General features: G+C 39.1%; 2 protein-coding genes across 6 annotated transcripts; both read right to left on the bottom strand.

Annotated features, from left to right (window-relative positions):
• Positions 1 to 1,640: 1,640 nt before the first annotated feature.
• On the bottom strand, positions 1,641 to 9,619 carry LOC139115562 (zinc finger protein 11-like). 2 transcript variants are annotated; one of them, XM_070677797.1, is made up of 3 exons: positions 9,355 to 9,619; positions 7,477 to 7,599; positions 1,641 to 6,154 (listed from the first exon to the last, which is right to left on the bottom strand). In XM_070677797.1, exons 1-3 carry the CDS (start codon positions 9,521 to 9,523, stop codon positions 3,042 to 3,044), a joined length of 3,405 nt encoding a protein of 1,134 aa, XP_070533898.1. In that variant the 5' UTR covers positions 9,524 to 9,619; the 3' UTR covers positions 1,641 to 3,041. The 2 variants fall into 2 exon arrangements, with proteins under 2 accessions (XP_070533898.1, XP_070533899.1); XM_070677798.1 differs by having other exon boundaries at positions 9,464 to 9,579.
• Positions 9,620 to 17,025: 7,406 nt separating this feature from the next.
• LOC139115560 (zinc finger protein 11-like) lies at positions 17,026 to 25,902 on the bottom strand. 4 transcript variants are annotated; one of them, XM_070677793.1, is made up of 3 exons: positions 25,667 to 25,902; positions 24,075 to 24,197; positions 17,026 to 21,582 (listed from the first exon to the last, which is right to left on the bottom strand). In XM_070677793.1, the coding sequence occupies exons 1-3, from the start codon at positions 25,818 to 25,820 to the stop codon at positions 18,299 to 18,301; spliced, it is 3,561 nt and encodes a 1,186-aa protein (XP_070533894.1). In that variant the 5' UTR covers positions 25,821 to 25,902; the 3' UTR covers positions 17,026 to 18,298. The 4 variants fall into 4 exon arrangements, 3 of the variants coding, with proteins under 3 accessions (XP_070533894.1, XP_070533896.1, XP_070533895.1); XM_070677795.1 differs by having other exon boundaries at positions 17,026 to 21,550; positions 25,667 to 25,889; XR_011548143.1 differs by lacking the exon at positions 17,026 to 21,582 and adding an exon at positions 22,808 to 23,708 and having other exon boundaries at positions 25,667 to 25,680.
• Positions 25,903 to 26,579: the final 677 nt, after the last annotated feature.

The raw sequence follows: 26,579 nt of genomic DNA, 5'->3' as shown, positions 1-26,579 counted from the left end.
AGCATGTTGTAAATTTTTTCAAGGACCCCCCCCCCAAAAAAAAAAAAAAACCACCCTCCAGAGGTGTTGTGAATGCAGCCTTTCGTCATTTTTGCATCACAGCGCGGTGAAAAAAATAATTAAAGTTTGGATTTTTCAACCACCCACAGTCCCCGTGAACCACCAAACCGATATCCAAAGTTTCAATACACATAAATGACATAACTTTTGGTTCTGCTTTTTTCACACAATTTCTGTATCATTCTTCTGTATCGTCTGATCTCTCATTCACCTCGCTCATGGGCGTTTCACCTAAAGGTAAAGAATAGCATTATTACATGCCTCGTATATCTGTATATGAAACGTTACGTGCTCCAATAGGATTCAATGGTAACTTTACGATGACATTGCGGGCTGCATGCATGGTCATCATTTGACTGAAAGTGAACCAGAACTGTTTTCAACTAGATAACTTTCGGATTTAAAAATGTTAAAATTACATGTTTTACATAGGAAATCCAGTTTTTAAAGTTGCATCAACAAATTAAATTGATAAACTGCACAACAGTGATTCCAATATATCAATGCACCATTCGACACTGATATCGTTCTATTCTTTTACGGATTTTCATCTAACATGGAAATACAGCATATGATTGTCATTTGCAAATAAACCCACACAAGAGGCATGTAATAAAAACATAAACCATGTATTAAAAACAGCCCAAACAAGGGACTATTTACCCTCAAGGCAGGAGACCATTGCCCTCCTTACGTCGGGCAAATAGTCAACTAGGCTACCCTCAGGCACACAGTCCCTTGTTTGGACTTTATACAATTGAACTTGCACAGTTTGCAGTTGAATGAGACAAGCTATCAGAAGCCGTCAGAAATCACTGCGAGGAAAAAGGTGGGCGATACGGCACCTAGAAGAAAACCCCAATTCAGAAAGTCATGATGAACCAGAAATTGCGGAGGGGCATGGCCTGTCACACAAGGAAATATTGAATACTGTTTGGGATTCATGGGAAGAAATCAAAGGACTTCTCAAAGACCTAATTTGAATAACTTACCATCAGATGTGACACTGGTGACAGCCAAAGAGCTTTGCTCCCAAATAGCGTTGGAATACGGCCAGGCCATGACAGTAGGCCTAAATGTTAGCCAACAAAGTGAACAAATCGTCCAATATTCTTTTTGCCTACCACTTGTTGGGACTCATTTTGAAGCTTATAAAGTAAATGAACTTTTCACTGGCTCAGTTTTGTGACATTTAATTGAGAACTTTACTTTCGTCCATACTTACATATAGGGATGGCTGCTATTTTTGATTTCAAATCTTGGGCGACCCCCAATTTTTATTGGAAGAGAATTGATGAAAATTTGATCAAAAGTTCGAGTCTTTAATTTTCGAGGCACAACCACTACCCCATGCATGCATGATGATGAAAAGGGAATGTCCCTAAAGAACAAGCAAGACTGACAAATACTGGGCCTCCCTCTACAAGACAATTCTACAAATCAAGTAATCCTGGGGGTCCAGTTGCTTAGTAAAGCTATAAAAAGGCCCCTTCAGAAAACTAGCTAGCTGTATTGTAATGGATACACATTATCACCTTTAAAATGTCTATAAATCAGTAAAGACTCATTCAGTCTCAGAATAGCATAATTTGACCATTTATTCAGTCTCACAAAAATGACAAGAGCTTGGAAAATAAAATATTACACTGAGACATATAGGAGGAAGAGCTTTCCAAACAAGTGTTTGAGGTTTTTTTGCACTTTAACATTTAGCTGGTTGCAACAGAAAGTTACAGAAATGTCAACTAATGGTATATCTAAAGAAATCAGAAGAGGTGGGTCTGAAGAATAACTACAGAGATGATGAGTAAATAGCCAGCCAATTGCCACATCAGATAAACACAAAACAAACTGGTTTGGCTATGCCCGCAACACCAACAGCTTATTGTCACTGAGCCGAGCTCAAATAGATTTGTTGACGAGCTTTTTGAGTTATACGTCTCTAGATTACACATGGGTGTCTTGCAGCCATAGAAAAATTTCAAGAAACATACTGTCATGTATGTCACGGTACCCCCGTTTTGTATGAACTGTATATGAAGTCATTGTTACAAAGAATGTTTGATAAAAAAGTTCTTCTTCATAACACTCTTCAGAGTGACAGTGCTGCATTATGTTCTTATCCCTTGAACTTAGGATGAACTCCATCATGATCAAGTTCAGAGTGTCTGTTTTGAAATCTCGTCCACACTCTTTGCACATAAGGTACATACTGGAAGTCTCAACTAGCTATCAGCAGGGAATTAATGACAATGTCTTTCCTGCAGCGTGTCAGAGCACAATGTGATGACAACAAGTATTAAAAGTTAACAAGAGTGTGTTTTTATCTACACAGGTTTCTCAGACAAGCTTGTCTTTTGTTATGTACAAAAGTAATATACGGTATGTGGCATGTGTACTGGTTTGGAAACAAACTGTCTTAAAGTCGTCCTCTGTATTCAAATGACCTGAACAGCCAAATGTCACATTTTTGACCATAATTTATCGTCACTTCATTGGGTTTCTTGTCCATCTCATCTTGTCTCTATCAAGATGCCTCATTAGGTACTTGCTTTCCTCTCTGAGCACCTCATGAGTCAATTGGTGTTTCTACAGAAATTATCTCCTCATGAATGATTTTACACATGTTTATGATTTGAGTAATGAGCAAGGTGGATTTTCAGAATTCTCTTAGCCTTGAATGTCATACCACACTCATTACATTTAAATGGCCTGACACTAGAGTGGACTAAAAGGTGCTGCTTATAAATTCAATTTTGTGTAATTGCTTTACGATACTCCTTGCGGGCATATGGCCTGGATTCTGAAAGCAGCAGAAGGTGCTGTTTCAGATGTCTGGCAGTTTTAAACTTTCTCCCACACTCTCTACACTCATGATATCTTGTATCTAAATGGACAATACTGTGATAGTCCATTCATGTATCATATGAATGGAATTTCTCTTTTATGTGTCTTGAACTGTGTGCCTTTAAAACTTCCTATTATGTGGAAGACTGCCTACTCTCGTTTTGTTCAAGCTGTCGTATATGCCAGTGGCTGTGTAGGTGTGCCTCCAAACCACTCTTCTCTTTATAAGCTTTATCACACTCCTTGCACTCATATGGCCTCAAACCTGAATGCACCAACCTGTGTTCATAAAGCTTGTGTCTGCGCTGGAATGCTTTTCCACAAATTGTACACTTGAAAGTTTTATCATTTGAGTGATGAGCATGATGGTGTTCGAGACTTAGTTTGGCCTTAAATGCCAAACCACACTCGTTACATTGAAATGGCTTGACACTGGAGTGGACTAAAAGGTGTTGTTTAAGAATACTCTTTTGTGTAAATGCTTTACCACACTCCTTACAGGCATATGGCCTGGATTCTGAATGCATCAGAAGGTGCAGTTTCAGACATCTGGCAGTTTTAAACTTTCTACCACACTCCCTACACCCATGTTCCCTTTTATCTAAATGAATGTTACTATGAGATTGAAGATAAGATTTCCGGATGAAAGCTTTACCACACACATTGCATAAAAATGGTTTCATGTTTGAATGCAGAATTTGATGATGTCTGAGACTAGCTTCATGTTTGAACATTTTACCACAAACTTCACACTGTCTTCCATTTTGATGGCTTGCTAGACCTTTCCTAAGATTTTCTGTGCTGAGTTCACCATGTTCTGTATCTTTATCTCTGTTGAACTTTGAATGGATTAACAGGTGCCTTTGGAGCCTGCTCCTCAACTTAAAGTCCTTTCCACAAATATCACATGAATGGCATTTCTCTTTTGAGTGACCTACACTTTGTGAACTGAAAACTTCCTGTCGTGTAGTGGACTGCCCACTCTCTTTTTGTTCAAGTTGTTTTATATGTGAGCGTCTCTGAAGGTGTACCTCCAAACTACTCTTCTCTTTATAAGCTTTATCACACTCCTTGCACTTATATGGCCACAAATCGGAATGCACCAACCTGTGTTCATACAGCTTGTGTCTGCGCTGGAATGCTTTCCCACAAGCTTTGCACTTGAAAGTTTTATCATTTGAGTGATGAGCACGATGGTATTTGAGACTTAGCTTGGCCTTAAATGACAAGCCACACTCGTTACATTTAAATGGCCTGTCACTCGAGTGTACTAAAAGGTGTTGTTTAAGAATATCCCTTTGTGTAAATGCTTTACCACATTCCTTGCAGGCATATGGCCTGGATTCTGAATGCAGCAGAAGGTGCAGTTTCAGATGCCTGTCAGTCTTGAACTTTCTCCCACACTCTCTACACTCATGATCTCTTTTATCTAAATGGACAATACTGTGAGATTGAAGATGAGATTTCTGGGTGAAGGCTTTACCACACACATCGCATTTGAATGGGTTAATGTTTGAATGGAGAAGTTGGTGTTTTCTGAGACTAGTTTCCAGTTTAAACATCTTACCACAGTGTCCACATTCATGTTTCCTGACATTTGAGTGGACTAAAAGGTGTTGCTTAAGAATACTATTTTGTGTAAATGCTTTACCGCACTCCTTGCAGGCATATGGCCTGGATTCTGAATGTATCAGAAGATGCAGTTTCAGATGTCTGGCAGCTTTAAACTTTCTACCACACTCTTTACACTCATGATCTTTTGTATCTGAATGGACAATACTGTGAGCTTGCAGATTGGACTTCTTAGTGAAGGCTTTACCACACACATCGCACACGAATGGTTTAATGTTTGAATGGAGAAGTTGGTGTTTTTTGAGACCAGATCTATGTTTGAACATTTTACCACAAACCTCACACTCTTGTTGTAGTTCAGTTTGATGGCTTGCTGGACCTTTCCTACCATTTTCTCCTGTGAAGAGTTCACAATGTTGTGTACCTTCATCATTGTTCAACTTTGAATGGATTAACAGGTGCCTTTGGAGCCTGCTCTTTGACTGAAAGTCCTTTCCACATATATCACATGAATGGAATTTCTCTTTTGAGTGACTCAAACTGTCTGCCTTTGAAATTTTCTGTTTTATGGAGGACTGCCCACTCTCATTTTGTTTAAGTTGCTTTATATGCGAGCGGCTATGAAGGTGTGCCGCCAAACCACTCTTCTTTTTATAAGCTTTATCACACTCCTTGCACTCATATGTCCTCAAACCTGAATGCACCAACCTGTGTCTGTAAAGCTTGTGTCTGAGCTGGAATGCTTTCCCACAAGCTTTGCACTTGAAAGGTTTATCATTTGAGTGATGAGCACGATGGTATTCGAGACTTCCCTTGGCCTTAAATGTCATACCACACTTGTTACATTTAAATGGCCTGTCACTCGAGTGGACTAAAAGGTGTTGTTTAAGAATATCCTTTTGTGTAAATGCTTTACCACATTCCTTACAGGCATATGGCCTGGATTCTGAATGCATCAGATGGTGCAGTTTCAGACGCCTGGCAGTCTTGAACTTTCTCCCACACTCTCTACACTCATGATCTCTTTTATCTAAATGGACAATACTGTGAGATTGAAGGTGGGATTTCTGGGTGAAAGCTTTACCACACACATCGCATGTGAATGGTTTAATGTTTAAATGCAGAAGTTGGTGTTTTTTGAGACTGGCTTTATGTTTGAACATCTTACCACAGTCTCCACATTCATGTGTCCTGACATTTGAGTGGACCAAGAGGTGGTTGCGAAGATGTTCCTTTCCTTTCATCGCTTTGCCACATTCTTTACATTTGAGTTCTTCCTTCTGTGAATGGTTTTCTTTGGCTTTTAAAGATGGCTCATTTTCTTCACATCCATGTGTAGGAGTATCAATGGGGGCCGAGTGATGTGAGTTGAGAGCACTTTTCTGTGTAGAGGAAGTACTAAACTCATTACACTTTGATGGGTTCAACCTTTGATCTTTGCATGTCGGTCCTTTTTTATTCTCTTCCACATCCATTAGTCCAGATCCCATGTCACACTCATCTATCGTAGATCTTGATCTGACACAAGCTGACCTCAAATGCTGCTTCCTTGGTTGAAAACCTATCTTGTCATGTTGCTTTCCCATGTCCTTGTTTGAACTCCCTTCACTTGTCTCTCCCACCTCCACAGTAACACATCCCCGCTGAGCAAGGCTGTTAATGATTACTGACACACCTGAGAAAGAAAACTTTTCCCCATCAAATAAATACAGCAAAGATCTCTTTACCAGTTTTCTGTGTCAAAAAATATCTTTTTAAAAATCGACTATTCGTAAGTACTGGTACTAAATGTTTTGAATTAGACTAGTCCACTGGTCACTTATTATTGTTATCATTCTAACAATGACTTTTACGAAAAATGCTGTATAGAATTCTATAAAATCTTGTCTTTCTATAGAATTCTACAGAAAACGCAGCCAAAACTATGTCAACTCTAGTGTTTTTGTAGGTGAATTTAGAACTTAGACAGAGAAGGGTTGTCAGAACTGCATCTGTGCAACTTTCTTGTTTATAAACAACGTATGTCATGCACAATACCCAGGTATCTAGATGCATCATGTCAACATAGCTGCTACAACACAGAAATTTTAGCATCTACATTGTGACAAACATGTTTTAACTTTCATTGATCACCATCGTACCTTAGATACAGTGTTTACATTGGTTGTAGGGGACCGTCCCATGTAAACTTTGAGCACAGTTCCAATGAGCCCCTCCCTTCAATCATTTATCTAAACCTCTTCTTTATATAATCTGCTATGTTCATTCTCATTTTGTCTTCCTCAGCAAATAGTTTTTGAGTACAGATGTCAGGTCAATAATATTGTGCTGTATTTGACTATTTCCGGTAGGCATCAACAAACTTTGTCTTGTCTGTACCAGGATGTTGGGTTACATGGCATGTTTCCAAATCTGACGACATCTCAAATGACAGATGCTTGTCAGACAGCTGCTTTAACCCTCTAGCGAACACTTATAAGCAAACCTGCCACTGACTGGTAGTACCAGTTTCACCTAGGTTAGGCATGAAAAACAAATGTTTCTGAACATGCCTTTTAAGAAAATAGGGTAGCTCAGTCAGGAACATTTTTTTCACTTTTCGTTTTTTTTATTAGGATTTTTACACATCAAAAAACAGAAATTTGGCAAAATCATGTAAGATTTTTGAAAATGCGAAACAGAAAACTTACAGTCAGAGGGATTTAAAATAGGGTAGGTTCGGTAACCAGCACATATTTTTCATTTGGCCTTTTAAGAAGATCAAGGTAGGATTTAGACAAGATTCATATGACAAGGCAAAAAATATTATCACATCAGTTTTGCCAACGGGACAGTAAGATTATATTTGTGAACAAACTGAAAGCAGTTTGTTTATCCTGGATGGTCATTACTATGCGTTTAAATCCTACATTTTAAACCCTCATCAAAACAGATAATGGTATACTCGTCTATCAGTATCTCGAAACTGTCCTCAACTTTGTTACAGTTAGAACTTACCAAATGCTGAGAGAGTGCCATTATTGAGAAGCTGGCTGAACTGCTGACAACACAGTTTGAATAATACACCAACTTCATCAACATGGCCTGAATGCCGTAATTCTTTGAAAAACTTTGAATATTCTGAAAGTGAAAATGTGCACGAGATAAATTTCAATTATACAATTATAATGTAAAATGTGAAATTAAAGATTGAATGATGAATCATATCAGATGATGAATACCAGAAGTTAGTGGTCAGAACTTTATCGTTTCGAGTGATTTTTCGGCCGAATTTAACGGACACATCGCCAAAACATAAGCGTGAGCGACATTCCAGTCACCTCTTGTGTACCTTCACTATACTGATGTTGGCGCCGCCTATCCATGAGGGGTGACTGGAATGTTGCTCACGCTTATGTTTTGGCGAGGTGTCTCTGGAACTTGGCTGAACACACGAAATGAGCATTTTGTAAGCAGATGAAGTATAAGGTATGAATTTTCGTGTGATTTTAGGCTGAGTTCAGAAGACATCTCACCAAAACACATAAGGCGTGAACAATTTTCTAGTCACCCCTCATGGGTAGGCAGTGCTAATGTCAGTAAAGTGGAGGAGCCCGATGTTCACTGTAAGATGACTGGAATGTTGCTTACGCTTATGTTTTAGCAATGTGTCCGTCAAATTCCGCCGAAAATCACACGAAACGAGCATTTTTGAAGGAAATTAAGTACCAGGTATCCCTATCATTCATCGTTCCCTATCATTCTCAAAATTCATGAATTTTGAGAATGATAGGGAACGATCGACGTTTACATGGTAGATGAACTTGCTACTTTTCACAGTAAAATGCAACGTCGAAGATGTCATGGTGGCGTAATCCCTATAGCAAATAGCCATTTGACTTCCTGTAATACTTGGTTTTTCTCAGGCATATGTACACACGTGTATAGGGGCATAGACGCCGAGCGGAATAGACCGATCACAAGTGACTGAGGTAAAACCTAGAGCCTACTGTACTGCCAGTGCCATGGTTACATGTGGTTCCATAGCGTCCGCCACGTGGTATGCACAGAACAATATTTTTGTATGCATACCACGCAGCGGCCGCTATGTGTCGAACAACATATAACTGTGTATACTGCAGCTAAGGAGGGACCGTGCCCTGGCAAAACCGGGGTCCAGACACTTCGCACCAAAACCAGTTTGCCCCACACAACTTCCTGCCAAAGCCATTTCGCACCAAAACCACCTCGTCTCCAAGTACTACCTCGTCGAACGCCACTTCGCCCCAAGTACCACCTCGTACTTTAAACCACTTCACTAAAGTACTTTCCGTCAACTCATCCTAAAATATCGATGCCCAATGTATCATAACATTGTTTTTACCTACAATTTGGCTACCACGAACCATTTATTCTTCCCATACGGTATATTAGAGAAAAAAACCACGCAAACTACTGAATGGTACATTTCAGGTGCCATGTGCGGTATTGCACAATGCGATGTTATTTTCTCGAAATGAGCACAATTTCAAGATTTCAGTCCTGGGATGATAGAAAGGTGATTAAAACTTCACTGGCAGTAGTTGGTTATTTTCAGCTTTTAACGGTTAGCGATAAATTGAGGAGTAAAGTGGCATTGTTTTTGGGGCGCAATGGTTTTGTATGGGCGACATGATTGTTGGGGTGAAGAGGTTTTGGTACGAGGTTGTTTTGGTGCGAAGTGGTTTTGGTGCGAAACGGTATGGGACGAGATGGTATGGTGTGAAGTGGTTTTGGTGCGAAGTGTCTAGGAACCGCAAATCTCATCCTCAGGTACCGTATTGCATGTATTGCATCCAAGCAAAGGTGGACCATAGACAGTAGAGGGGGTCTATTGTGAGTGGACAATTTGCTTACCTTGACGGTCGAATACTGAGAGTGATAGGAGACGTTGATCAAGTCCATTTCTTCTCCCCAAACCGCCGTCACGATTATCATTCGAAATACTTCGTACGCCATCTCTTACATTTAATATTATAGCAGCCGTCATCTCAAAATCAGTCGTGGCACTGTCGTCGTCCATCATACACTGAATGCAGCGTTGTGAGTTGAACAAGCCAGGCTCGCCTCGCCACTCCAAAGTGATCTGACCTGTGACCTGTATGTCAGTGAAGTTAGACTCGGCTTTGGATTCTAGGAGAGGATTCCATTCCGAAGGAGAAGCAAAGAATATTTTCTTAGAAAACATTCTAAAATCGTTCTCTACGCACTTTCTAAATATATTTATCGTTTGTTTCGCAGCAATGTGTAATTGATTGATATTATATGCAGAATCCTTTTCGGCCCGAATTTCAAGCAATGAGCCACGGTCCCTCCTCCCTTTTGTGAAGGGACCATGTATTAGCCAAATACCAGAAGAAGGCGCGCTTGTGTACCAAAAGCTCTAATTAGGGACTATTCAGTTTTTACGGCAGGGGGGGGCGGCAAAATCTTGTCGCCGGTGTTCTAAAAAATATAGACCCCCTGCATTTTTCGTGAAAAAAAGATGACCCCCCTTGTCAGACGAAAAAATTTAATGACCCCCCCCCCCCTCCCGCTGAAAAATAACCAAAACCCATATGTCAAATTTACCTGCACGGTTTGGATTTGAACTCCGGTACGCGGCGCACTTTATTCGTGTAGCAGAGATGCCAGTGCACAAACTTCTCAGCCACATCCATGCAAATGTCTATTAATTAGGACGACTGTAAGGCAATTTTTTAACTTCATTTCCATAGACAACTTATGTCCATGGACATTGTATAAAGTATTAAAACTTTATTGGAGTGGTTCGCAAAAGGCAGCCCTCCGGTTCGGAGGGTCATGGGCCATTTCATAAAGGCAACTTTATTCTAGTGGGCCACCAAAGATGGCCCGCTGGTAAAGAGGGTCGATCATGGCCATTGCATGAAGTAAACTTTACTGGACAGGGCCGCTGAAGGCGTCCGGCTGTTAAGATGGTCATGGGGTATTACAATAAAGTCAATTTATTGTAGTGGGGTGCTATAGGCGGCCTGCCGGTAAAGACAGTTGATCATGGCCATTGCATGAAGTAAACCTAATTGGAGTGGGCCGCCAAAGGCGTCTACCCGTTAAGAGGGTCATGGATAATACATAAAGTATATTTATTGTAGTGGGCCACTGAAGGCGGCCCGCCGGTAAAGAGGGTATATCATGGCCATGGCATAAAGTGAACTTTATTGTAGGCATTATGTTTTTGAAAATGTGGTGACCCCCCCTTTCCTACCAGTGAAAAAGCGATGACCCCCCCCCCCCTTTCGCGGATTCAAAAATAACGATGACCCCCCCCCCCTGGATTTTGCCGCCCCCGGCCGTAAAAACTGAACGGTCCCTTATATTAGCCATATTTTTGGCCAAGAAGAAACACTGGAACACATCTTATTTGAGTTTAAATATGTAAAATAAATCTGGCAGAAATGTATTTCTTCTCTTTTTTTGTCAGAAAACACAACTTTGATAACAAAATCAATATCAAAAGATTAGACAATTGCAGGAATTGAAAATGATAACTTGATAACTCAACATGTGACATTATTTACTGTATTACTAAAAATAGTACTTCCTTTATAAAATACACAGTTTGGAATATTCGAAATTCGGTTACTCTTGATGGGATTAGAGTTCCCCTTCAATCTTATGTTATGCAATTAAAATATTATCTTTCCTCATGGATGAATACATTATATTTCATTTATAAGATGATGAACAAAGCTGAGGATTTTATCACACACTTTTCAAGCCTTGTAAGACTTGAAGGAGAAGAATGCATCCTGAATGCATTTTTAATTGATGATCTTTAGTTGCATTGTAATTTTAACGTATTCACAGTTATGTAGATTTGTTTTATTTGAATTTGTTGAAATAAATTTATCTTTTGAGAGATAGATAGATAGATAGATACTATATAGATACTATAGATAGATACTACACATCATACTATATCTATACTATACTACTAGCACAAACTGTACGAACAATTTACTTAGAAATGATTTTTAACATTCAGAACCAGCTAAAATGCTTTGACAATGATTCTCTTTTTAAGTACTTTTTGTCATGTACTGACAGTTGCATTGTTCATGTTGTTGCAAAATACATGAATGAATTGTTACAGATTTTCAGTCAGAAAGTTTAATTACTTTGAGCTAATGTGAATGAAGTGAATCTGAAAACTTTTCAGTGTTATACATTTTCTTCCCCTCCTCTCTTTCTTTCTGAGCCAATGTCATTATTGTGAACACGGCTAATGAATAAATAATAGATAGATAGATAGATAGATAGATAGATAGATAGATAGATAGATAGATAGATAGATAGATAGATATTCAGTCCTTCCGTAGTCTCGGTAACCAAGACATCTCGGCACTTCCGCTGCGCTACAGGGAGAGAGATATAAATTAAACCTCTTGGCTTTTAAAAGGGCGAAATTTGGCCTACTTTTTCTTCGGACAGTTCTCGGGCAATCCTCAGGCAGCTACGGGCAGTAATTAGTAGGACCAGGTGACCTGCGATCTGACTCGGACGATCTCCCTCCCTGCGCTCTACACTCCCCCCCCCCCCCCCCCCCCTCCCGCCCTTCCCTTTCCCTCGTGAAAAAATGCAAGTAATACAAGAGCGTGAGTTCCACTCAGACAATACTACCTACTTCAAGTATGGAGTCTGGTAAACACGGAAATGTGACCTATTACTAGAGAAAGGTTGTTTTTAAGATAATGAATCACAGACAGGTTATGCTTATGGATCTGGTGAACTTCTTGTCCATGTTTTAATAGTAAGCTTTCCAATGTTGTGAAGGAGAAGAATTACTCGGTATGCCTACGGTACATCGCGCATCGAATCATATCATACCACATCATATTTGGATGTAAATAAGCTTATGTCACGGTAATCTTGCAGAAGAATATTTTTACTTTGTCAGAAACACAGTACATGTATATTCAGAAAGGGTACCAGTCAACTCGCACTTTTTCCAACCCGCCCAGAACCAACTCGCCCGATTCCAGCTCGCCTGATACCGACTCGCCCGATGCCAACTCGCCCGATATATTTTGCAATTTTATGAGTACCTGGTACGTATAAAACGTTTTATTTCTAACAACAAATATTTCTAACATTGAGAACCACCGGTGGGTCTTTATATATGTGCCAACACGGAAAAGTTTTTATTTGCGAATTTCACGTTTCGCAAATCTCTTGATTTCGTTCGGCTTCTTTACGTATAGGGATAGTTACTGCAGTTATACTAGCTCTGCATGGCAGGGCTGTGTGTTACCAGCGTTGTACGGCCTCCCACCACATGGGAGGCCGTATAACGCCGGTAACACACAACCCTGCCATGCAGAGCTACAGTTATACTGGCTCACTTCTTTAGAAACAGCAAGACCGTCTTTCACGAGTTACTGGCCCAGCTATATGAAAATAGCTGGCCTCTGGCCATCGGGTTAGCGGCGTACATGGAATCTACAACATACACCCCATCTCAAAACAACGGGCAAGTTGGCATTGGGCTTTGTATGGTGTTTTGTGGTGTTTTGGTATCCAGTATAAGCTAGGCAACTTATTATGGTCACCATCCGTTCAAACATTAATATTAAGGTTATCCATGAATGACTTCAAGTTATGGTTTGCCAAACTTTCAGTTTTGTTGAACATTGATTGTCTGTAAGTGGAGTTGGTAGAGGTCTTAGTTACACCCCTGGTTCAGCTATAGACATTCAAAATAATATTTCTTACAGACAAATACAATGTTATTGGCAGATTTATCAGCAGAGACGACAACATATTTGTCATGGATATCATTCAGATACTTGTTAACAGCATCAGGATCTTTAAATACAGAATTGGGTCTTCTGCAAATATGTTATTTAGGCCTAAGTCAGCCAATACGGCCACGGACTATTTTCCTCACAGATATGACCCACTCTCACAGTATCTAGCTCTACATCTTCCCTTTTAGCCCATTTCCTGGCATATTCCTGGTTCCAGTTGATCATGTGAGGTTCTCTGAACTTGGGTCCACAAGATAATATCTTACGAAGGTGGTGATGTTCAACCAAATTCACCGGTGATGACGTGGCCAACCGGAGTATATTTGAAAGGAGATGTATAGAGCAGTCACAAGATGCTGGTGTCTGAAGGAATTATTCAATTTTTAAGTGCTGCAATGCCTTATTGTAATTGAATATTTTTTAGAGATTGGGTGTACCGATGTGAGTACAGACTAAGTTCTTAAAGTGTACAGGTACAGTTGATGTAACTTTTTTGTTGTGAAGTATATTGCTTATATTATGGCATCAATTCCTTTGTTTGTAAATGGAAGATGTATGAAATTACGATGTTCATCATTCATAGGTTCAGCACGAACAGGCTTGTATAGTCTGTATAGCGTAATATCAGCAATAATACTGACCAGTCTGTACGGTTGTTTGTTCGGATCTGTCAAGGACAATCCAAATGCATAGGCATGCAACCTTCTCAAGTCCTTGATGGAAAGAGCAAATAACGAAGTATGAATGTGATGGAGACCTAAAGGCTTCTGCAAAAATGGAAGCATTTCATGAAATTTGTCATATTTATGTACTTGATAAAACTAGGATGGTTACAGATGCATGTGTGTGAAAGAAATTTGATTTGGAATTTCACAGAAATGTTGATTCACTATATACAGTAGTATATGAGGAAACTGCTTTGAAAATGGAAATGGCAGAAAATGAAAGTGCCAGAAGGTGTTTGGAAAGGAATTTGATATTAAATTTTCAAGTCCCCCCTGTGCAATGTCAATTTTTTCAGATCCCTCCCCCTAGAATGTAATTTTTTTCAAGTACCCCCCCCCCCCAATATCTCCCGCCCTCCTCCTCACTAGAGGTGTTTGTGAATGGAGCCTTACATTTTTGTATCCTAGCGCGGTGAAAAGAATAATTGAAGTTCGGATTTTTCAATCACGCACGGTCCCGTGCAAACCAATATTCAAAATGTCAATATACATAAATGACATAACTTTTAGTTCTTCTTTTTTCCACACAATTTCTGTATCATTCTTCAGTATCATCTGATCTCTCATTCACCCGGCACACGTGTATTTCATCTACTGATGTCCATCTGAGGTCAAGAATAGCATTTATTACATGCCCCGTACATCTGTATGTGGAACGTCGCGCGCTTGAATAAATGGTAACTTGACGATGACGTTACGGGCCGCATAGTCATCATTTGACTGAAAGTGAATCAGAACTGTTTTCAACTACTACTAGTAGATAACTTTGGGATTTCAAAATGTTAAAATTACATGTTTTACATAGGAAATCCCGTTTTTAAATAGTTTGGGATCAACAAATTAAATTGATAAACCGCACAACAGCTAGTGATTCCAATATATCAATGCGCCATTCGACGATGGAAATCATTCTATTCTTTAACGGATCTTCGTCTAACATGGAAATACAGCATATGATTGTCATTTGCAAATAAACCTACACAATTTGAGTGAAAACTAGAGGCATGTAATTTAAAAACATAGCCCAAACAAGGGGCTATTAGGGTACCCTCGAGGCAGGAGACCATTGCAAATGGTCAACTAGGCTACCCCCGGGAACATAGTCCCTTGTTCAGACTTTATACAATCCAACTTGCATTATTTGCAGTTGAACGAGACAAGCTATCACAAGTCGTCGGAGATCAGTGCGAGGAAAAAGGTGGGTGGTACGGCAGAAGAAAACACAATTTCAGAAAGTCATGATGAACCAGAAATTGCGGAGGGGCATGGCCTGTCACATAAGGAAACAGTGAATATTGTTTAGGATTCATTAGAAGAAATCAAAGGACTTCTCAAAGACCCCTTATGAATAACTTGCCATCAGACGTGACACTGTTGACTGTCGAAGAGCTTCGCACTCAACTAGCCTTGGAATACGGCCAGGCGATGACAGTAGCCTAAATGTTAGACAACAAAGTGGACAAGTCGCCCAATAATTCTTCTTGCCCACCACTTGCGGGGACTCATTTTGAAGCTTAAAAAGTAAATGAACTTTTCACTGGCTTAGTTTCCTCCACACTTACATAATATAGCTATAGGGATAGCTGCTTTTTTATATCAAATCTCTGTAAATTTTGACTTATTTGTTTCTCTAGTACCAAAATTTTTTTTGGGCGACCTCCAATTTTTATTCTTGATTTTGAAAGAGAATTGATGAAAATTTCAGCAAAACTTCAAGTCTTTATTTTTCGAAGCGCTACCGCTACCCCATGAGTACATGATGATGAAAAGCGAATGTCCCTAAAACACAAGTAAGATTGCAAAATACTGGGCTGCCCTCTTCAAAACAATTATACAAATCGAGTAACCCTAAGGGGTCACGTTGCTTAGTAAACCTATGAAGGGGCCCCTTAAGAAAACTCGCTAGTTGTAACAACAAAGATTGGGAGTCTTGTTTTCTTCAGATTCACCCCCCACAGATGTGAGGCAATTGCGCTGATCGCAAATGACATTATTTTTTCTTTCAATTTAATCTCATTAATATGCATAAATAAACATTTGTCTGCATTTTCCACATAAACGATGAAAATAAAACCTGCTAGTGTACAATTGCTGCTAATAGTCACAATAATTCGTATGAATTTATGTTTCAGACACAGCTGCAACAACAGTTGCATATACAATAAAATTTGTCAAAATTTTAGGCAGCGTTGTCCGAAGTTGGCTATATTTAGTAACAAACCTGAAATTGCGATCAACGCTATTGCTTACTATGTAAGAGATATATAACGCCATCATGGTTTCAAGGTATCACTGTTTCTGACTTTTAATGGATACACATTATCACCTTTAAAATGTTGTAAATCAGTAAAGACTCATTCAGTCTCAGAATAGCATAATTTGACCATTTATTCAGTCTCACAAAAATGACAAGAGCTTGGAAAATAAAATATTACACTGAGACATAGGAGGAAGGTCTTTTCTAAACAAATGTTTGGGTTTTTTGCACTTTAACAATTAGCCAATTGAAATAGAAAATTACAGACATGTAAACTAACTGTGCATCTACAGACTAGAAAAAATTTACCATTTAAACCTTAAATTACAAAACATATTACAGTGAATTATAAAACAAATCACAAAGCATAAATCATAATTGCAATATGGAAATTTAGTAAGAAATCAGAAGAGTTGATGTGAAGAATAACTAAGGAGATAATAAGTAAATAGCCAGCCAATTGCCACATCATATAAACACAAAACAAACTGGTTTGGCTATACCTGCAACACCAACAGCTTATTGTTACAGAGCCGAGCTCAAAGAGATTTGTTAAAGTGCTTTTTAATTATACCTCACAAGATTAAACATGGGTGTCTTGCAGTCATATTGAATAATTTCAAGAAATATATTGTCTGTATGTCACGATACCCCCATTTTGTATGAACTGTATATGAAGTCATTGTTACGACAAATGTTTGATAAAAAAGTTCTACTTCGTAACCCTTTTCAGTGACAGTACTGCATTATATTCTTATCCCTCGAACTTAGGATGAACTCCATCATGAACACAAGTTTAGAGCACCGTCCCTCCACCCACGGTGTTTAGAGTGTCCTTTTTGAAATCTTACCTACACTCCTTGCACACACATACTGGAAGTCTCAACTATCAGCAGGAATAAATGACAATGTCTTTCCTGTGTCAGAACACCATGTGATGACAACAAGAGTTAAAAGTTAACAGGAGTGTGTTTTTATCTGCAAAGGTTTCTCTAACAGTCAGTATAGTTTGTCTTTCAATGCTTATGAACACAAAGTAATATATGTGGCGTGTTCTGGTTTTAAAAACAAACTGTCTTAAAGTCCTCCTTTGTATCAAAACAACATGGCTAAATGTCACATTTTTTACCATAATTTATCACCACTTCATTGGGTTTCTTGTCTCTATCAAGATGCCTCATTAGGTGCTTGCTTTCCTTTCTGAGCACCTCCATGAGTCAATTGCTGTTTGTACAGTAAGCATCTCTTCATAAACGCTGTTACACAGGTTTATCATTTGAGTGATGAGCAAGGTGGATTTTGAGAGTTCCCTTAGCCTTGAGTACTATACCACACTCGTTACATTTAAAAGGCCGAGTGCACTAAAAGGTGCTGCTTAAAAATTCAATTTTGTGTAATTGCTTTACCACACTCCTTGCAGGCATATGGCCTGGACTCCGAATGCATCAGAAGATGCAGTTTCAGACGCCTGGTAGTCTTGAACTTTCTCCCACACTCTCTACACTCATGATCTCTTGTATCTAAATGGACAATACTGTGAGATTGAAGGTGGGATTTCTGGGTGAAGGGCAAGGCTTTACCACATTGCATATGAATGGTTTAATGTTTGAATGGAGAAGTTGGTGTTTTCTGAGACAAGATCTAGGTTTGAATATTTTACTACAAACTTCACACTCTCGTACTTTCATTTCTGCTGATGTGCAGCGTTGAATAAGCTGTTTCTCTGATTGGTCCATTGTCACTATTCACAGCGACTTAGGGAGTCTATTTGTATTGTTTTAATTATATTGGTAAGATTCAGCTACCAAATTGGATAAGAGCTTATTCACTGCTGCACATTAGCCCTTTCATTTTGATGGCTTGCTAGACCTTTACTAAGATTTTTTCTGTGGAGAGTTCACCATGTTCTGTATCTTTATCCTTGCTGAACTTTGAATGGATTAACAGGTGTATTTGGAGCCTGCATGCTCTTTGACTTAAAATCTATTCATGTATCACATGAATGGAATTTCTCTTTTGAGTGTCTCAACTGTGTGCCTTAAAACTTCCTATTAGGCGGAACACTGCCTACTCTGTTTTAGTTCAAGCTGTCGCAAATGCCAGCGGCTACGTAGGTGTGCCTCCAAACCACTCTTCTCTTTATAAGCTTTATCACACTCCTTGCACTCATATGGCTTCAAACCTGAATGCACCAGCCTGTGTTCATAAAGCTTGTGTCTGCGCTGGAATGCTTTCCCACAAGCTTGACACTTGAAGGGTTTATCATTTGAGTGATGAGCACGATGGTACTCGAGACTTCTCTTTGCTTTAAATGCCAAACCACACTCGTTACATTGAAATGGCTTGACTCTGGAGTGGACTAAAAGGTGTTGTTTAAGAATATCCTTTTGTGTAAATGCTTTACCACACTCCTTACAGGCATATGGCCTGGATTCTGAATGCATCAGATGGTGCAGTTTCAGACGCCTGGCAGTCTTGAACTTTCTCCCACACTCTCTACACTCATGATCTCTTGTATCTAAATGGACAATACTGTGAGATTGAAGATGGGCTTTCTGGGTGAAGGCTTTACCACACACATTGCATATAAATGGTTTCATCTTTGAATGCAGAAGTTTGTGTTGTCTGAGACTAGCTTCATGTTTGAACATCTTACCACAAACTTCACATTGTCTTCCATTTGTAACGCTTGCTAGGCCTTTCCTAAGATTATTTTCTGTGAAGAGTTCACCATGTTCTGTATCTTTATCATTGTTGAACTTTGAATGAATTAACAGGTGCCTTTGGAGCCTGCTCCTCAACTTAAAGTCCTTTCCACATATATCACATGAATGGCATTTCTCTTTTGAGTGACTCAAACTGTCTGGCTTTGAAACTTTCTGCTCTGTGGACTGCCCACTCTCTTTTTGTTCAAGTTGTTTTATATGTGAGCAGCTATGAAGGTGTGCCTCCAAACTACTCTTCTTTTTATAAGCTTTATCACACTCCTTGCACTTATATGGCCTACCATCTGAATGAACCAACCTGTGTTCGTAAAGCCTGTGTCTGCGCTGGAATGCTTTCCCACAAATTGTACACTTGAAAGGTTTACCATTTGAGTGATGAGCACGATGGTATTCAAGACTTAACTTGGTTTTAAATGCCAAACCACACTCATTACATTTAAATGGCCTGGCACTGGAGTGAACTAAAAGGTGTTGCTTAAGAAAATCCCTTTGTGTAAATGCTTTACCACATTCCTTGCAGGCATATGGCCTAGATTCTGAATGCATCAGATGGTGCAGTTTCAGACGCGTGGCAGTCTTGAACTTTCTCCCACACTCTCTACACTCATGATCTCTTGTATCTAAATGGACAATACTGTGAGATTGAAGATGGGCTTTCTGGGTGAAGGCTTTACCACACACATTGCATATGAATGGGTTACTGTTTGAATGGAGAAGTTGGTGTTTTTCAAGACTTATTTTATGTTTGAATATCTTACCACAGTGTCCACATTCATGTTTCCTTACATTTGAGTGGACTGAAAGGTGTTGCTTAAGAATACTATTTTGTGTAAATGCTTTACCACACTCCTTACAGGCATATGGCCTGGATTCTGAATGTATCAGAAGATGCAGTTTCAGACGCCTGGCAGTTTTAAACTTTCGACCACACTCTCTACACTCATGATCTCTTGTATCTAAATGGACAATACTGTGAGATTGAAGATTGGACTTCTTAGTGAAGGCTTTACCACACACATCGCATACGAAGGGTTTAATGTTTGAATGGAGAAGTTGGTGTTTTCTGAGACCAGATCGATGTTTGAACATTTTACCACAAACCTCACACTCTTGTCGTCTTTCATTCTGATGACTTGCTAGACCTTTCCTACAACTTTCTCCTGTGAAGAGTTCACAATGTTGTGTACCTTCATCATCGTTCAACTTTGAATGGATTAACAGGTGAGTTTGGAGCCTGCTCTTTGACTGAAAGTCCTTGCCACATATATCACACAAATGGAATTTCTCGTTTGAGTAACTCAAACTGTGTGCCTTTGAAACTTCCTGTTGCATGGAAGACTGCCCACTCTTATTTCGTTCAAGTTGTTTTATATGCCAGAGGCTATGTAGGTGTGCCTCCAAACCACTCTTCTCTTTATAAGCCTTATCACACTCCTTGCACTCATATGGCTTCAAACCTGAATGCACCAGCCTGTGTTCATACAGCTTGTGTCTGCGCTGGAATGCTTTCCCACAAGCTTGACACTTGAAAGGTTTATCATTTGAGTGATGAGCACGATGGTATTCGAAACTTCCCTTGGCTTTAAATGCCAAACCACACTCGTTACATTTAAATGGCCTGTCTCTTGAGTGGACTAAAAAGTGTCGTTTAAGAATATCCTTTTGTGTAAATGCTTTACCACATTCCTTACAGGCATATGGCCTGGATTCTGAATGCATCAGAAGGTGCAGTTTCAGACGTCTGGCAGTCTTGAACTTTCTCCCACACTCTCTACACTCATGATCTCTTGTATCTAAATGGACAATACTGTGAGATTGAAGATGAGATTTCTGGGTGTAAACTTTACCACACACGTTGCATGTGAATGGTTTAATGTTTGAATGCAGAAGTTGGTGTCTTCTGAGACCAGCGTTATATCTAAACATCTTACCACAGTCTCTACATTCATGTTTCCTGACATTTGAGTGGACCAAGAGGTGGCTTTGAAGATGTTCCTTTCCTTTCATGGCTTTGCCACATTCTTTACATTTGAGTGCTTCCTTCTGTGAATGGTTTTCTGTGGCTTTTGAAGATGGCTCATTTACTTTACATTCATGTGTATAAGTATCAATGGGGACAGAGTGATGTGAGTTAAGAGCACTTTTCTGTGTACAGGATTTACCAAACTCAATCAAATTTGATGGATTCACACTTGCGCCCATCAAATCATGAGATTGGTGGGCATTGCTGTCTTCAATACACTCCCTACACTCTAAGCGTTTTGTAAGACCATTGCTGCATGCTGTTTTTTCATTACACTCATTGCATGCACTGGGTTCACAAATTTCAATGTAACCTTCTTTCCGCAGATCTTTCTCAAAACCAGCCATTTGAACTTTACATATCAGTTGTTCTTGATTCTCTTCCACATCCATCAGTCCGAGCCCCATGTCACACTTATCTATCGCAGATCTTGATCTGACACAAGCTGACCTCTGTTTCCTTGATTTAAAATCTATGTTATCATGTTGCTTTCCCATGTCCTTGTTTGCACCCCCTTCACTAGGCTCTCCCACCTCCAGAGTAACATATCCCTGCTGAGCAAGGCAGTTAATGATTATTGACACACCTGAGAAAGAAAACTTTTTCCAATTAGTTAAAGCACAGCAAAGATCTGTTGTTATTTTTTTACAAGTTTTCTGTGTTAATAAATATCTTCTAAAAATCAACATTGATAGATACTGGTACAAAATGTTTTCAGTATGATTTAGACTAGCACACATGTCACTTATTATTGTCATCATGTTAGCAATGACTTTTAAGAACAATGCTGTGTAGAGTTCTATACTCTTTTTAGTTCTGTTTGTTGGGTTTACAGCATGTTTCCAAATTCTGACCCCATCTCGATTAACAGATGTTTGACAAAATACTGCCTTGCGACAGCTGTAAAGAAAACATTAGTAAACCTGCCACTGACTAGTAAGCGTTTCACATAGTTTAGGCATGAAAAGCATGTTGTTTCTCAACATATCTCAAGAAAAGCGACCAAGCCGCTGATAGAGCTCTGCTGTGTTATGTAGAGAAGAACTGTTTTTGAGAAATGAAGAAGGTAAAAATCTTTGAGAGCTCATGTCAGTGGCGAGACAAAAAATGGAAGAAATAACTGCAAAAATTTCATCATAATTTGAACATATCACATTAATTTGAACATATCATGATTTGAACATATCACATTCCATCATAACTTGAACATATCACATAAAGATCTTCCATAAGAACAAGGTCAACCAAAGCAATCATCAGAGTAGTTTTTTGAGAATCAAATTTTTTAACCAAAAATTGCTAACAAAATCATATTGAAATAATCCCTGGCAACTGTATACAAAATACCTAAGCTATCAAGCGAGCAGTAGCTACTATTGAAGCTACTATGATGCAATTAGCCAATTCCTTATTTGCATATTTAATGAACTTTCTTAATTAGGGATGTTTATCTGAATTGACAAGACCAAAGTTGACGCAACTTGCTATATACATTAACGACACTATTATACATCATTATTGCAAGTCATTAAGCATTTTTTCTTCAGCCAATTCCTAATTTGCATTTTCAATGATCTTTTCTAATTACGGATATAAACTGGGATTTACTTGATCAAAAATGGCAAAACATGCTACATTTATTGATGATTATACTAGTTTAAAACAATATTGAAAGTCATTTCACATTTCCATGTCAGCTAATTTATAATTTGCATATCTAATGAGCTTTCACAGTTTGGTATATATGGCTTGAAGGACTTGGCCAAAGGTAATTACACTTGCTATATAAAGTGGTGACACAATAACAGCAATCAAAGAAATTTAATATTTTTATTTCAGCTAATTACATATTGTATACTTCATGGCCTTTTAGAATTAATGTGGTGAATATTGTTCATTATGTTGATCATAATACTTTCAATGGGTAACTGGAGAAGTCGGCCAGTTGCAAACTCGGCCGGCGCCAGTGCCGACCAACTCGGCCAGTGGGAGAAGTCGGCCAGGAGAAGTCGACCACTCACAACAAAGCAATATGATTGCATACGCATTCTCTTCAGAGTTGAATACTTAATCGGCACATGCCAGTTTTAACTTTTTACTACCATAGTTTTTGTTATTTTGCCGGTTTAACACTACTACGAACATTCAGAAAACAACTCGAAGAGCTCCCATGTCAACCCTGCAAAATATGTACGGTCTGCCTCAGTGTTTCTGCAGATCGCGCGCGTACTGTATTAAAGTTCAGGCAAACATTATGCCATTTCTTCAGTAAAATTCATGGCTTGACGACCCTTAACTAATTTGCTTCACTATCTCCTATGACTTTTTAACGAACTTCAAGTGTAACCATGACGAAGGCTGCAAAACTTGCTGCCACGATCGCGATACACCGCCATCTTTAATTTTACCCAATGTGTGTATATCATACGTGCGTTGAACTGTGATCTGTGAAGTTTGCATACATTACGCTCACCTTATGCATGACATTTAGATCGCTTTTGCATATAACTTTGGTGAGACTTCAAAAAAGAAACACTCTTATAGATCATATATTCTAATTGGGTGCATACTGTACTGGCCGAGTTCGCCCACTGGCTGACTTATCCAACTGGCCGAGTTCTCCCACTGGCTGAGCTCGCAACTTGCCGACTTCTCTTGTATTCCTTTCAATGAAGTTGCAAACATGTGGCAAAGGTTCAAATTCACACATAACTGCAATATATAACGAAACATGTGAGCATTTTCAGTTCATATCTGGTTGGAAATGCAGAAAGTTAACGGTCAGAGGGATTTAAAATGGGGTTGTCAGGTAACCAGCACAATTTTTATTTGGCCTTTTAGAAGATAAAAAGGATGGATTTACACAAGATTCAAATGACAGGGCAAAAGAATATCACATCAGTTTTGCCGACAAGACACTAAGACTACATCTGTGAATGAACTGAAAGCAGTATGTTAACCTGGATGGTCATATGCAATTAAAGCCTGCATTGTAAAACCCTCATCAAAGCAGATATTGGTAAACTAGTCTATCAGCATCTCGGAACTGTCCTTGACTTTGTTACAGTTAGAACTTACCAAAATCAGATAGAGTGCCATCTTTAAGAAGCTGGCAGAACTGCTGAAAACATAGTTTCAATGATATACCAACTTCATCAACATGGCCTGAATGCCGTACTTCTCTGAAAAACTTTGAACATTCTGAAAGTGGAAATTTGCATGACAGAGATTTCAATGATACAATTATAATGGAAAATGTGAAACTTTATTTAAAAGTGTTTATAGGGCTATAGGTTATTGTATAGTGTGTCAAATGGTCATCAACAGAAGGCGCACTACATACTGCATACATTATGCTGACACCTGAACCATCAGGACTCAATGCACAAAGCCAGGAAACATAGGGCAAGAAATAAGAGAACAAGAAAAAAAGGCTCGTACACAAAAACAAGGTTTAAGAGCTGTATTCTTTATTCTTTTTCATATTTCAATGACCACTTTTGTGCCTCTGTGATATGATAGGCTATTCACAGTTCACATACAACTGTGTGGCGGCACTTTTAATCAAATGATCTAACGACTCATTCGGCCAAGGTCTGATTTCGGGAAGCATCCAGTTGCCTGGACAAGAGACCTTGGCAAGCAAAGATGCTCATATAGCTGCAGTACTGTAGCTCGAGGCAAAACCTCGAGCTACTGTACTGCAGCTACCCCTCATGAAAATAAAGTTTATTACAGATGCCATGCAGTTTTTATCCCTTGCCGATTTCATTCCCGCACATGCGCAGACAATCAAACATGGTTTCTATTCATAAAACGGCCCTAGATATCTAACCCTGAATTAGAAGCCACTTTCTTCTGACATATGTTAGCCGTTTCGACTTCACTGGTATGTTTTTGTTGAGACACATAGCTTGGCAAATTGTATACATAAACCACAATGTGGAAAAATGTGAAAGCGGTTCCCCATGTTACAATCCAAAAGTTTACGTTGCAATAGTGTTTGTTTCGATTCGGATATGTACATATGTGTGAAATAGGATCCCCTTTACCATGGAGGTAAAAAGAAGATGCCTTTACTATCAGATAGTTGGTGTTGCAATAGTGTTTGTTTTGTTTCAGATATGTGTGTAGATATTTTTTTAATATGTATGTTAGTCTTTTGTTTGGGTGGGAAAGATATTATGGCGATATTCCCAGTAGATAACCTCTTGATCCACTTCTCCAAACATATAATACATTTTATACTACAGTAATTTAGACATTTAACAGTGATCACCAGATAGTTTATACGACAGGAATTTTACCGTGAACTTGATTCTATAACGAATTTGGGGGTCGAAATCGGCAACAAGGCCAAAATCAGTAGCTTAGCTGCAGATCTGATCCCCATGAAGCCCTGTTGGATAGTCTGCGCGTGCGCCGGGATGAAATCGGCATGCAAGGGATAAAAACGGCACGGCACCGCGCACAGATATGCCGAGGACTTTGTTCCCGGTTTTGCGCAACCTCCGTCATAGATGGACCTTGCTGCAGTACAGTAGCTCGATGTTTTTCCTGGGGTTGTATTAGCCACAACCCCTGGCAAAACGTCAGGTACCGTATTGCATCCAAGTACCTCCATAGATTCAAGCATGGGGATTCAAGCAAGGACAACAATACATGCTTACCCTGACGGTCAAATAGAGGGAGACGTACATCAAGTCCGTTTCTTCTACCCAAATCGCCTTCACAATTATCACTGCGTGCGCGTACGCTATCTCTTACATTAAGTATTGTAGTAGCCATCATCTCAAAATCAGTCATGATACTGTAGTCTGTCATCCAGCTTCGGTAAATTAAATTGAGCGGGCCTGGACTGCCACTCACACTCTAAGGTGACCATCAATGTGACCCACATGTCAATGAAGTTAGACTCGGCTTCGGATTCCAGAAAATGTTTGACTATTCTGAAGGGGATATCTGGTATTTTAATGGGAAATACGCTAAATCATTCCCTACTATCTATGGCTATATACGCATTTTCTAAATATATTTATTTGTTTCGCAGCATTGTGTAATTCATTTATATTACATGCAGAATCCTTTTCAGAAGCAGTTCAAGCAATTAGCCAAATACCAGAAGAGGGCGCGCTTGTATCCCATACCAAAAGCACCTATTCAGTCTCACACTCTGTGACTGATTTAAACAAGAAGATATTCTTCTGAAGCCTGACTACAAGAAGCAAGGCCATTTTTTTTTATTTAAATGGTTTGAAATGTCATTTTTGCGACCAAGATAAGAACCTTGAACAAATTATATTTGAATGTAAATATGCCACGGTGCCGAAATGTGAGAGAAGTAAACTTTCAATTAAGCTTATATTTCTGTTATTTTACAGAAACACAGTATTAACAACAACACCAATGACGCATGGCAGGAATTGGAAATAAGAATAATACAACAACAGATATTTTCTACTTTATTACTTTCTGTGTAAAATATGCACTTTGGAATATTAGAAACTCAGTTACTTTTGATCATTGGATGAAGATTACCCACTTGTACCATGTTCTGCAACTAAAAATGCCATTATATTCTTC

The sequence above is a fragment of the Ptychodera flava genome, chromosome 17 (genome assembly GCF_041260155.1).
Source record: "Ptychodera flava strain L36383 chromosome 17, AS_Pfla_20210202, whole genome shotgun sequence".
NCBI lineage: Eukaryota > Metazoa > Hemichordata > Enteropneusta > Ptychoderidae > Ptychodera > Ptychodera flava.
The sequence above is the reverse complement of the archived record's forward strand: the minus strand, read 5'-3'. Positions and strand labels throughout refer to the sequence as shown.